Below are 12,463 nucleotides of genomic sequence, written 5' to 3' on the forward strand. Positions count from 1 at the left end.
AAAAAAAAAAAAAAAAAAAAAAAAAAAAAAAAAAAAAAAAAATGAAAAGAAGAGGCTTCATGGAGAAGGTGTCTGGGAAACTATGGTGGGAGGAAACTATGTATTTATAATCACTCTTCACTTTCCAAAAACTACATTAAAGACTTTTTCCCACCCCATATCTATGATATCCCCATGTATTATAGCCACCTTTTTGAAAGAGGTGTCATAAACTGACTAGAGACAATGGCTAAGAAACAAGTTGTCACTTTCTTATCAACAATGGGATGGCATAACTCAGGCACTGTAAACAATTCCTGGATAGTGCTAAGAGTTTTAGATGGAGTTTCCTAATCATGCCTAGGATTTCTACAACCATCCTCTAAACCTTCCTTTTCCCTAGGCAAACAAAGCATCTTTTTTATAACTTTCTGGCCAGTGCCATTGTATACTTCTCATTATAAGATGCACCACAGGAGAGTTCTGTGTTCAAAAACAGATAAATCAACACATTAGTTATGCTTTCAGGTGATGTCAATCCACAAGTCTAAGACAAAGGTTTCCCTTATTTTATAGGCAATTCCCTCTTTTGAAAGTCAAACGTCTGAAAGTAAAGTGATAGGGTTACCCATGAGAAAGTTCCATTTCTAGAAAACTAAAAACATCTTTAAATCCCCAGTTAAATGTTAAAGAAGTGTCCAGGCACCTGGGTTGAGGAGACGCAGCTACTAGTGCAGAGGGGTAGAGACACGGAGGAGTGGCCCCACCCTTCCTCTGACCCTCCTCCTGAGGCCTTCAGTCTTTACATGCATGGGTGTTTACATCACAGGGATGGGGAAAATGGATCTGTCCTGGACTGAATAGGTTCTCGAACACACATGTGACCCTTAGTGAAGGTCCTCTAGCAGAGGACTGGCTGCTGCCACAATCCAGAGCCACTCAGGGCTGGAGGAACAGGGAGAAAGTAAGCAAAGTACTGTTGGGAATCTCAAAAGGAATACAATGAGATCAGTCAAAATCACAAGACATAGGAGACTCACTGCTGCATATAAAAAGCAGTACCAGAGTGCTCCTGTATATAATATAAAAGTGGGAGTTCTTATTGAGAGGTGACAACGTGCTAGCAACCCACGTTCTCGGGGCCTCCTCGGCCTCAGCATCCACTCTGGCGGCGCTTGAGGAGTTTTTCAGCCCACCACGGCATTGTGGGAGCCCCTCTCTGGGCTGGCTGAGGCCAGAGCCACCTCCCTCTGCTTGCGGGGAAGTGTGGAGAGAGAGGCGCGGGCAGGAACCGGGGCTGCACGCCGCGTTCGTGGGCCAGCACGAGTTCCCGCGGGCCCAGGCGCCGGTGTGGGCTCAGCGGGCCCGCACACGGAGCAGCCGACCAGCACCGCTGGTCCAGGGCAGTGAGGGGCTTAGCACCCAGGCCAGCAGCTGCTGAGGTTGCCTAGGGCTCCTCAGCACCGCCTGCACACATGCACGGCGCTCGAAATCTCGCTGAACCTCAGCCGCCTCCCCGCAGGTCAGGGCTGGGGACCTGCAGCCCGCCATGTCCTAGCCACCCCCTCCGCCGTGGACTCCCGCGCTACCCAAGCCTCCCCACGGGCGCCGCCCCCTGCCACCCCCTGCTCCATGGCAACGGGTACCATTGACCGCCCAAGGGCTGAGTGCAGGTACCGCTGGGGACTGGTGGGCAGCTCTGCCTGCAGCCCCAGTGCGGGGATCCACTAGGTGAAGCCAGCTGGCTCCTGAGTCTAGTGGGGACCTGGAGAACCTTTATGTCTAGCTAAGGGATTATAAATACACCAATCAGCATTCTGTGTCTAGCTCAGGGTTTGTAAATACACCAATCAGTACTCTGTATCTAGCTAACCTAGTGGGGACTTCCACAACTTTTCTGTCTAGCACTCTGTGTCTAGCTCAAGGATTGTAAATGCACCAGTCAGCACTCCCTGTCTAGCTCAGGGTTTGTAAATACACCAATTGGTACTCTGTATCTAGCTAACCTAGGTGGGGACTTGGAGAACTTTTCTGTCTAGCACTGTGTCTAGCTCAGGGATTGTAAATGCACCAATCAGCTCTCTGTAAAATGGACCAATCAGCAGGATGTGGGTGGGGTCAGATAAGGGAATAAAGGCAGGCTGCCCTAGCTAGCAGTGGCCACCCCCTCAGGTCTGCTTCCAGGCTGTGGAAGCTTTGTTCTTTTGCTCTTTGCAATAAATCTTGCTGCTGCTCACTCTTTGGGTCCATGCTGCCTTTATGAGCTGTAACACCGCAAAGGTCTGCAGCTTCACTCCTGTCAGCGAGACCACGAACCCACCAGAAAGAAGCAGCTCCAGACACATTTGAACTCGTTTGAAGGGACAAACTCCGGACACACCATCTTTAAGAACTATAACACCGCAAGGGTCCATGGCTTCATTCTTGAAGACAGCGAGACCAAGAACCCATCAATTCCAGACACATTATGAGTTGAATGTTTGAGAGAAATATTGTTACTCTCTCTCTCTCTGTACAAAGATCAGCAGCACCATACCAGCATATAGATCACACTAATCTAATCTAATCTCTCTCTGTCCTGTCTCATCAGCCCCAAAAGTGAAGGCAGAGGTCTCAGGATGTCACAGAAAAACATAACAGACGCTGGCTAATCTCAAACCTGGTTTTCTGAGGCTATTCAAATTGGAAAGTATGTAGAGCCAGTATGAATTCCCTGAGCTACCCAGACAAGGGTTTCTCAACCTTGGCACTGTTGACATCTGACCTGGATAATTGTTTGTTGTGAGGGGCTCTTCTGTGCATTGAAGGATGTTTGGCAGCATCCCTGGCCTCTACCCACTGGATGGCATTAGTAGACATACACAAACCCCAGTTATGACAACCAAAATTGTCTCTAGTCACTGCCAAATGCCCCCTGAGTGCCAAAATCACTCCTGGTTGAGAACTGACCTAGACCAACACTTCTGAAGCTTTACTGACCATATGAACCACTTGGAGATTTGACACAGATTCCAATTCAGTAGGTCTGAGGTGGGGCCTGAGATTCTGCATGGCAAATAAGCACCTAGATGTTGATGCTGATGCTGCTGGTCCTAGACCACACATTGAACAGCAAGAATCTAGAGCACTACTTCTCAACTCTGGCTGCATACCACAATCAGCTGGGAAGCTTTAAAAAAAATTCTGATGCCTTGGCCAAACCCCAGACCAACTGAATCATCATCTGTGGGGTTGAGACCTAAACATCAGGATTAAAGTTCCCAAGAAATTCTACTGTACAGCCAAGGTGAGAATCTCTGATTGAGAGTGAGTAGCCTATATCCTACTCATCCCTGGGACTCAATGAAGTATGAACAGGGATTTAAGAATGAGAGAAAAGTACAAAAGGAATAAAAAATATTACTTTCCTCACTGCATTATTGATGTTGGTCATGCTTAACTTTAAGAATAACTGAGAAGCTCTTTAGAGAGTTGTAACACCAGGAAACAACCTCTACTATGCTTTGTTATGTTTTATGCATCAGAAGGAAAGCAAATAATTTGTATTTCCATTTCACTTTTAAGTCTGACAATTATAGGTAGAGATGTCATAAAATATACCATTTTAAAGACTTTTTTTTCAATGATTATTGAAACTCTTAAGTATGTTACTTTTTTTTTTTTTTTTTTTTTTGAGACGGAGTCTCACTCTGTCACCAGGCTGGATTGCAGTGGCACGATCTCGGCTCACTGCAACCTCCGCCTCCCGGGTTCATGTCTTTCTCCTGCCTCAGCTTCCCAAGTAGCTGGGATTACAGGGGCGTGCCACCACACTCAGCTAATTTTTGTATTTTTAGTAGAAACGGGGTTTCACCATGTCGGCCTTGATCTCCTGACCTCATGATCTGCCCACCTCGGACTCCCAAAGTGCTGACATTACACGCATGAGGAACCTCGCCTGGCTTAAGTATGTTACATTTAAGATTCAGATTTTTAAAGTTTGTGGATCTCACACCAATTTGTCCTGGATAAAATGACATGCTATCTGGGATTTACTTGGAAATATCCCAGCTGGAAAGGGAGGAAGGGAGAAAGTGGTAGGATACAGATTAAATTGGCAAAACGTTATTAACTATTGAAACTGAATGATGAGAACATGGAAACTCAGTGTTGTTATACTATTCTCTCTACTTTGGTGGGAAAATTTTTCTATAATAACATTTTTTAAAATTTCAGTATCTAAAGTATAGTCTTCCATTAAAGACTATCCCAAAGAAAATGTCCTACAATTTATTTTTTTAGGTGGCTTAAATGGAAACTTCAAATTTTCACTAATGAAAGACTAAGGACCATACAAATCTTACAGCAATTCCCAATTCTTACTATTCCCCTAAAGGCATTATCCATGAAAAAGTAAATTACACTACCATTTCCAGATACATTCTGTTTGTCTTTACTTATTATGTCATTCAAAAGAATTTCTTTATATTTTCTCCTTACTGAAAAGAATTGTGCCTTAGCAAAGCTTTGTTTGATTTTTTTTTTTAATTGCTTAAGGACTCCACCTTGCAAGTTAAAGAACAGATAAAGCAAACATAAATTACAGGTGATAGAAGACATAGCACTGGGCCAGGAACAAAGTGACGTACAAGTCACTCTTCACATTAGAGACAGCTGTGACTACCTTGATCTCTTAAAACACACACACACACACACACACACACACACACAAACAACACAGGTATGATCTAGAGACTGACCATCTGAAAGAGCCAAAATAATCAAACACCAGAAATCATGATGACGCTTTCATGGTATTTGGTTTGTCCACTTAGGGGTGATGTGACACTGCTGTTGCTTTCAGGTGAGAAGAAAATTGCTTTGTGTTTACCTCATTTCCACAGCAGAAACCCAGTTGCACGTTAGAGAACTTTAAAGTAGTCAAAATTAGAACTCTGTCCATTCTTTGTGCACTAGTTTGTTGTTTCTTTTTTTTTTTTTTTTTGAGCTGGAGTCTCGCTCTGTCACCCAGGCTGGAGTGCAGTGGCACAATCCTGGCTCACTGCAAACTCCGCCTCCCAGGTTCACGCCATTCTCCTGCCTCAACCTCCCGAATAGCTGGGACTACAGGGGCCCACCACAACGCCCGGCTAATTTTTTTGTATATTTAGTAGAGACGGGGTTTCACTGTGTTAGCCAGGATGGTCTTCATCTCCTGACCTCATGATCCACCCACCTTGGCCTCCCAAAGTGCTGGGATTACAGGCCTGAGTCACCGCGCCCGGCCAGTTGTTTTTTAATTATTTTTTCACTGTAATGCTTCTTCATCAATGTTTTAAGTATGGAGTGTTCATTTTTAAAGAAAATATCTAGTACACATCAGGATTGTGTGGAAATCATATGTAAATATTTTTAAATGCAATATTTGTACCCATAATAAAATCATAGGTCTGAAAATGCTACACTATTTTTCATGTACTGATAAAATAAAGAACAATGAAACAAAAGATATTACTCTCAAATTCATGCTGTATTGCTGTATTTTTTTTTTCTTTTTCTTTTTTGAGATGGAGTTTAGCTCTTGTCGCCCAGGCTGGAGTGCAGGGGCGGGATCTCAGCTCACTGCAACCTCTGACTCCTGGGTTCAAGTGATTCTCGTGCCTCAGCCTCCTGAGTAGCTAGGATTACAGGCACGTGCCACCACACCCGGCTAATTTTTGTATTTTTAGTAGAGACGGGGTTTCACCACACTGGCCAGGCTGGTCTCGAACTCCTGACCTGAAGTGATCCTCCCACCTCGGCCTCCCAAAGTGCTGGGATTACAGGCGTGAGCTGCTGCACCCAGCCCGTGCTGTATTTCTTACCAGTGAAATTAAAGCCTCCATTGTTTGCCTGTTGTTTCTGTGATGTACAGAAAGTTCTGTTACGCAATCATCATCAAGGTGAATAAACTACAAAAAAAAATTATGCACTTTATTAACAAAAAATTACAAATATATTCATTGTTTTGACATTTTAAAATCAGTATAATTACTTTATACAATCAAATATCATTATGTAAAACATGAATTTGTCAATTTCTTGGGGAAGAATCAACATTCTCTACAATCTTTTAAGATGTAAGCATATTCCAGGAAGCATTTCAAGATGAGCTCTTTCCCAGCTCTTTATATCCCCATCATTATCTGAGCAACTGTTGTTAAAGTTCTGTTGTACAATGCTGGGCGCAGTAGTTCATGCCTGTAATCTTAGCATTTTGGGAGGCTGGGACGGGCAGATCACCTAAGGTCAGGAGTTTGAGGCTGGTCTGGCCAGCATGTGAAATCCCATCTCTAATAAAAATACAAAAATTAGCCGGGCGTGGTGGTGAGTGCCTGTAATCCCAGCCACTTGGGAGGCTGTGGCACGAGAATCACTTGAACTCAGGAGGCGGAGGCTGCAGTGAGCTGACATTGTGCCATTGCACTCCAGCCTGGGCAACAGAGTGAGACTGTCTCAAAAAAAAAAAAAAAAAAAAAAAATTCTGTTGTACAGCCCAGGGACTGTATATCCCCCGCCCCCTTCCCTACTGCAAGACCTGCATTGGTATTTTCTTTTTTTTTTTTTGAGATGGAGTCTCACTCTGTCGCCCAGGCTGGAGTACAGTGGCACGATCTCGGCTCACTGCAAGCTCCGCCTCCCGGGTTTACGCCATTCTCCTGCCTCAGCCTCCCGAGTAGCTGGGACTACAGGCACCCGCCACCTCGCCCGGCTAGGTTTTTGTATTTTTTAGTAGAGACGGGGTTTCACCGTGTTAGCCAGGATGGTCTCGATCTCCTGACCTCGTGATCCGCCTGTCTTGGCCTCCCAAAGTGCTGGGATTACAGGCTTGAGCCACTGCGCCTGGCCTCTGCGTTGGTATTTTCATCAAAGAGCAGCCACCTAGGCATCTAAAATCAGTGGTTATACAACAGACTGGTAAAAGATTCAGACTTGTAGAGCACAGGGTACCTCTCATTATATTTACGTTTAGCACAATTCAAGGAACCTTTACGACAGTGCCATAGATGCCACATAATCATTATTATGCTGAACTACAACTTTAAAAAAGAATAAGTAAAAGCCTCTACACAAAATTCATTTTGCTTAAGGACAGAAATTATCCAAATAATCCCTACATGATGGTACCTCACTAAAGGTAGGGCCGGAAATGGGTTCTCAGAACCAAACAAGGATCACTGAGAACAACAAGGCAGGAATAGCTTGGCCTGGACCTGGAAGGGAGCTCAGAAGATTACACGGGAAGAGAAGCAGAGGAATATAACTTCAAAGTTCATCTTTCCAACATACAAACTCTCTTAGGCCAGGTGCGGTGGCTCACGCCTGTAATCCCAGCACTTGGGGAGGCCGAGGTGGGTGGATCATCTGAGGTCAGGAGTTCAAGACCAGCCTGATCAACATGGAGAAACCCCATCTCGACTAAAAATACAAAATTAGCCAGGTATGGTGGCACATGCCTGTAATCCCAGCTACTCGGGAGGCTGAGGCAGGAGAATCACTTGAACCCGGGAGGCAGAGGTTGTGGGGAGCTGAGATCAAACCATTGCATTCCAGGCTAGGCAACAACAGCAAAACTCCATTTCAAAAAAAAACTCTCTTTATGGCAGCCCAAGTGAGGGATGCTTTACGTTCTGCTTAAAGGCCTCCTCTAAAGTGTACACAGAACAGCTGGAATGGTTAGCATCTCCCTCCTGCTGCCTAAGGTCTGTCTAATTCCAAAGCCTGTTAGCCATCAGGTTGTACCAATTCCCAGTGGACAGAGATCACAGGGAGACAGACCTCAGTTTTAACTGCAACAGGACTAATAACCATTTGGCCTTGAACATGACTACACCTCTGAGTCTCAGTTTCATCATCTGTTAGAGAGAGATGGTACGTGCCCTGCAATATATGCAACATAGAGCAAGTGCCTAGTACAACATCTCAACAGAGTAGGCCCTCAAAAAATGGTTATTTTCACTAACAGTCATAATTCTATTTCCTCTATGATAGAAGAGCCTTTCAGAAATTTGAGTATTCCTATTATAAGCAACCTTTCCTCTGCAAGTCTTCTGTTTTCTAGTTCTGCCAACCTCCACTTTATTGATTAACTCCCCTTACTATTCTGGCCCTTTCTTTAGATCACACTCTAGGTTGATACTATACATCGAAGTGAGGTATTCAGAACCAAACATAACATGAAAGAGAGGTCTGTCCAGCACAAAGCAGGGCAATATCATGAGCTTCCCTTGTTTTGAACATCACACTTGTAACAAAAAGCTCAAGAGAAAGTAAGGCTGCCATCATGAAAAGAAACAGTAAAGATAAATTTCTCTCCTCAATTCATATGCTGAAACCTAATCACTAGTGTAATAGTATTAGGAGGTTGGGCCTTTGGGAGGTGAGTAGGTCATGAGTGGGCTCTGCCCTCATAAATGGGGTTAGTACCCTTATAAAAGAGGCCCCAGGTCAAAGTACAATGGTTCATGCCTGTAATCCCAGGGCGTTGGGAGGCTGAGGTGGGAGGATCACTTGAAGCCAGGAGTTGGAGACTGGCCTGGGCAATACGGCAAGATCCCGTTACTACAAAAAAAATTCAAAAATTAGCCAGGTGCAATGGCTCACAGTCCTAACTACTCAGGAGGCTGAGGTGGGAGGATCACTTGAGCCCAAGAGTTCAAGGTTACAGTGACGTATGATTAAGTCACTGCACTCCAGCCCGCGTAAAAGCATGAGACCCTATCTCAGAAGGAGAAAGAAAAGAAAGAAAAGGAAAGAAGAAAGGAAAGGAAAGAGGAAAGGAAAGGAGAGGAAAGGAAAGAGGAAAGGAAAGGGAAAGGGAAGGAAAGGGGCTCCAGAGGCCTTTCCCCATTGTCCCCTTCCATCATGTGAGGACACAGCAAGAAAGAACCATTCTATGAACCGGAAAGTGGGACCTCATCAAACACCAAATCTGCTGGTGCCTTGATCTTTTTTTTCTTTATTTTTACCCTTCAGAACTGTAGCTCTATGATGACTTGATCTTGAACTTCCCAACCTCCAGAACTGTGAGAAATAAATTTCTGTTCTCTCTAAGCCACTCAGTTTATGGTATTTTTTTTTTTTTTTTTTTTTGGAGACGGAGTCTCGCTCTGTAGCCCAGGCTGGAGTGCAGTGGCCGGATCTCAGCTCACTGCAAGCTCCGCCTCCCGGGTTCACGCCATTCTCCGGCCTCAGCCTCCCGAGTAGCTGGGACCACAGGTGCCCGCCACCTCGCCCGGCTAGTTTTTTGTATTTCTTAGTAGAGACGGGGTTTCACCGTGTTAGCCAGGATGGTCTCGATCTCCTGACCTCGTGATCCGCCCGTCTCGGCCTCCCAAAGTGCTGGGATTACAGGCTTGAGCCACCGCGCCCGGCCTCAGTTTATGGTATTTTGTCATAGCAGCTCAAACAGACTGAGGCAGCCTTGCATTATTGACTGGTACAAGCACAACCTCATGGGTTACAGACAAAGTAGAGACCACAAAGGTTTATACTAGTGGTAATGTGAAAGTCCAAAGTGCTAAGAATAAGTTTTCATTGTGCTGCTTTGACTGTGACTGCTCCTAGAACTGTAGATTCCCCCTCAAGATGGTCTCAACCTCAGAAGCCTAGACACCTTAATATCTGTTATCTTCTTGTTGATGTCAACACTGCTCAAGCAAGAAAATAAATTTTTGAGTTCCCTCCATCATCTTAAGTTTAAAAAAAAATTTTTTTTAACTGTAAAAGAACCCCTCTCTCCCCCAGCCTCCTGCCTGTACCTTTACCACAAGGCATATGTGTGAGAAAGGCAGGAGACAGAGGAAGGAGGTGCTACCATCTCTGCTGGGCTCCTGAACTGGAAACAATGAAACAAGTGGGGTAGAAAAGATACCAAGGGTCTGAAAAACATGATTAATCTCAAGCTGTGTTTTCCAAAGAGGATCAATACTTAAAGCGCTCTGAATTCTCAGCCATACATACTCAAATTAAGTACAAAACTGCATCCCAAAAGCTAGCCAATTATTTTGGATTATCCGTGCCTACTACATTTCCTGTTCACTAAGGCAGAAAATGGAACTGACTATAACTTCTATTTGATACAATACTTGGGTACCAGAACTATGTATGAAAATGGTAGGAGGAGATCATGCATAGAGTTACAGAACAGACAGCATCTATACCTTAAATATTCAAGGAAATCTGAATTTTTTAAATAGTTCACTCTTTTTTTTTTTTTTTGGAGACAGAGTCTCGCGCTGTGTCACCCAGGCTGGAGTGCAGTGGCGCGATCTCGGCTCACTGCAAGCTCCGCCTCTCAGGTTCACGCCATTCTCCTGCCTCAGCCTCCGAGTAGCTGGGACTACAGGCGCCCGCCACCACGCCCGGCTAGTTTTTTGTATTTTTAGTAGAGACGGGGTTTCACCATGTTAGCCAGGATGGTCTCCATCTCCTGACCTCGTGATCCACCCGCCTCGGCCTCCCAAAGTGCTGGGATTACAGGCTTGAGCCACCGCGCCCGGCCAAATAGTTCACTCTTGATGAAACACAATACTGAAAGAGAAAAGCAAATCCTTCAAAAAGCAACAACAATCCATTATGCCTCTCCTGTATATAATTCATTTGATCTTGTAACAGCTCTGCAAGGCAGGCAAAAGAGATTAATGATACAACATGTAAAGGTACTCTATAAATGGCAAAACATGACCCAAACATGCACAGATTGACATTAGAATACCCATATTAGAGGTGATAAAATGAAGACTCAGAAAAGTTACTGTGATCTGCCCAAGACTGGCATTTTTCATTCCTAGCCCCAGGTTTTTATACCATAACACAATGCCACCTCTCCATCACTCTGCTCCAGTAGCTACTTCAATAGAAACCAGATAAGCAATGCTGGCTGCAAATACACAGGATGTGGGCCCTGAGCTTGAATCAGCTAGTCTATCAGATCCATTCCATTTCAGAACCCTTCAGTGTGGGTTCAAATCCTGGTTCTACACTTACTCATTGTTTGACCTTGGGCAAGTTACTTAATGATTCTGTGTCTCAGTTGCCTCATCTGCGAAAGGGGGCAATAATAGTACCTACTTCGGAGGGTTGGTGTACAGATTAAATGGATTAAAGGAGTTAAAAAACATAAAGCCCACAGGGTAGTACCTGACTCTTAAAGGTACTATCCTAAGAGTTCTACCTATATTATACCACAGTATAATATACAGAGAGCCCTTACTATAATAGTACACTATTCTACTCTACGTGCTCAATAAATAGTAGCAATTATTATATTAAGATGTAAGGGAGGCCAGGCGTGGTGGCTCACATCTGTAACCCCAGAACTTTGGGAGGCCGAGATCGGCGGATCACCTAAGGTCAGGAGTTAAAGACCAGCCTGACCAACATGGATACACCCCGTCTCTACTAAAAATACAAAATTAGCCGGGCATGGTGGTGCATGCCTGTAATCCCAGCTACTCGGAAGGCTAAGGCAGGAGAATCGCTTGAACCCAGGAGGCGGAGGTTGCGGTGAGCTGAGATCACGTCACTGGGCAACAAGAACGAAACTCTATTTTCAAAAAAAAAAAAAAAAAAAACATGTAGGGGAAACGGTAGACTCTTTTGGAACACTCAAAACTTTATATATTTTACTTTATACTGTGTCCCAAATAAAAAAAATATTGGGGCTGTAGAAAGTAGAGACTTTCTTCATTTTGGCATCTAACACAAACAGTAATGTATTCTATCCTATTAGGATCATGGCTGAGAAGATGTGCAAAGCCCTCCACACATGGAGAAATGATGACCCCCAATGGCTGAACATAGGCATTTGCACCACCCACTCTCTCCACCTCACAAGGGGCACATCATAGCTTCCCTGGTTCTGCTGCTACACTGCTCAGATGCTTGCACATTCTACTATTCTTAGGATCTTGGTATGGTTGCTGTTAGAATTATGTTGTATTTGCTCAATAGATATTAAAGATGTCACGTAGGGCCAGGGGAAATTTGGATAAGAGAAGTTTTAGGAGTTAACAATCATAGGAGAATCAGGAGTGATTTCAGCTCAGGCCACATGGCCCATTAATAGTGGGCAGAATAGTGGGAAGGGGCCTGGAACAAGTATAGTCTTTCTTTCCAAGATGAGCTGGCTACTGGGAAGGATATTTACATTGGTGTGATTATTCCAGAAAGCAAATACCCCACAGATCTACCAATTCTACGCTTTGGCATATCTGAGACACACCTCTAAGCTATTCTGTTGATTCATGCACATGTCCTAGTCCACTGAAAAAGTTTTGGTGAGATATCAGAGAATATCCCCAATTATCTGGAAACACTATTAAAATACTTCTCTTTTTTCTAATTACATATCTGTGTGAGGCTGTATTTTCTTCATTTGTTTCAATCAAAACGACGTTATCAAAACAGGCTGAATGCAGAAGCACGAGTGTCTTCTAATAAGACTTCAAAGAAATCAGCAAAG

The 12,463-nt window shown here is 44.2% G+C and overlaps 1 protein-coding gene across 10 annotated transcripts in view; it reads right to left on the bottom strand.

Annotated features, from left to right (window-relative positions):
- Positions 1-12,463, bottom strand: part of MELK (maternal embryonic leucine zipper kinase) — a 110,011-nt gene that overhangs the window by 31,888 nt on the left and 65,660 nt on the right. For all 10 annotated transcript variants that reach the window (XM_025360516.1, XM_025360512.1, XM_025360514.1 and 7 more), the window contains one exon: positions 5,823-5,909. In XM_025360516.1, coding sequence (XP_025216301.1) covers positions 5,823-5,909 — 87 coding nt within the window. The remainder of the gene's footprint in view (positions 1-5,822; positions 5,910-12,463) is intronic.

Source organism: Theropithecus gelada, chromosome 15, assembly GCF_003255815.1.
Source record: "Theropithecus gelada isolate Dixy chromosome 15, Tgel_1.0, whole genome shotgun sequence".
In the NCBI taxonomy this organism is placed as follows: domain Eukaryota; kingdom Metazoa; phylum Chordata; class Mammalia; order Primates; family Cercopithecidae; genus Theropithecus; species Theropithecus gelada.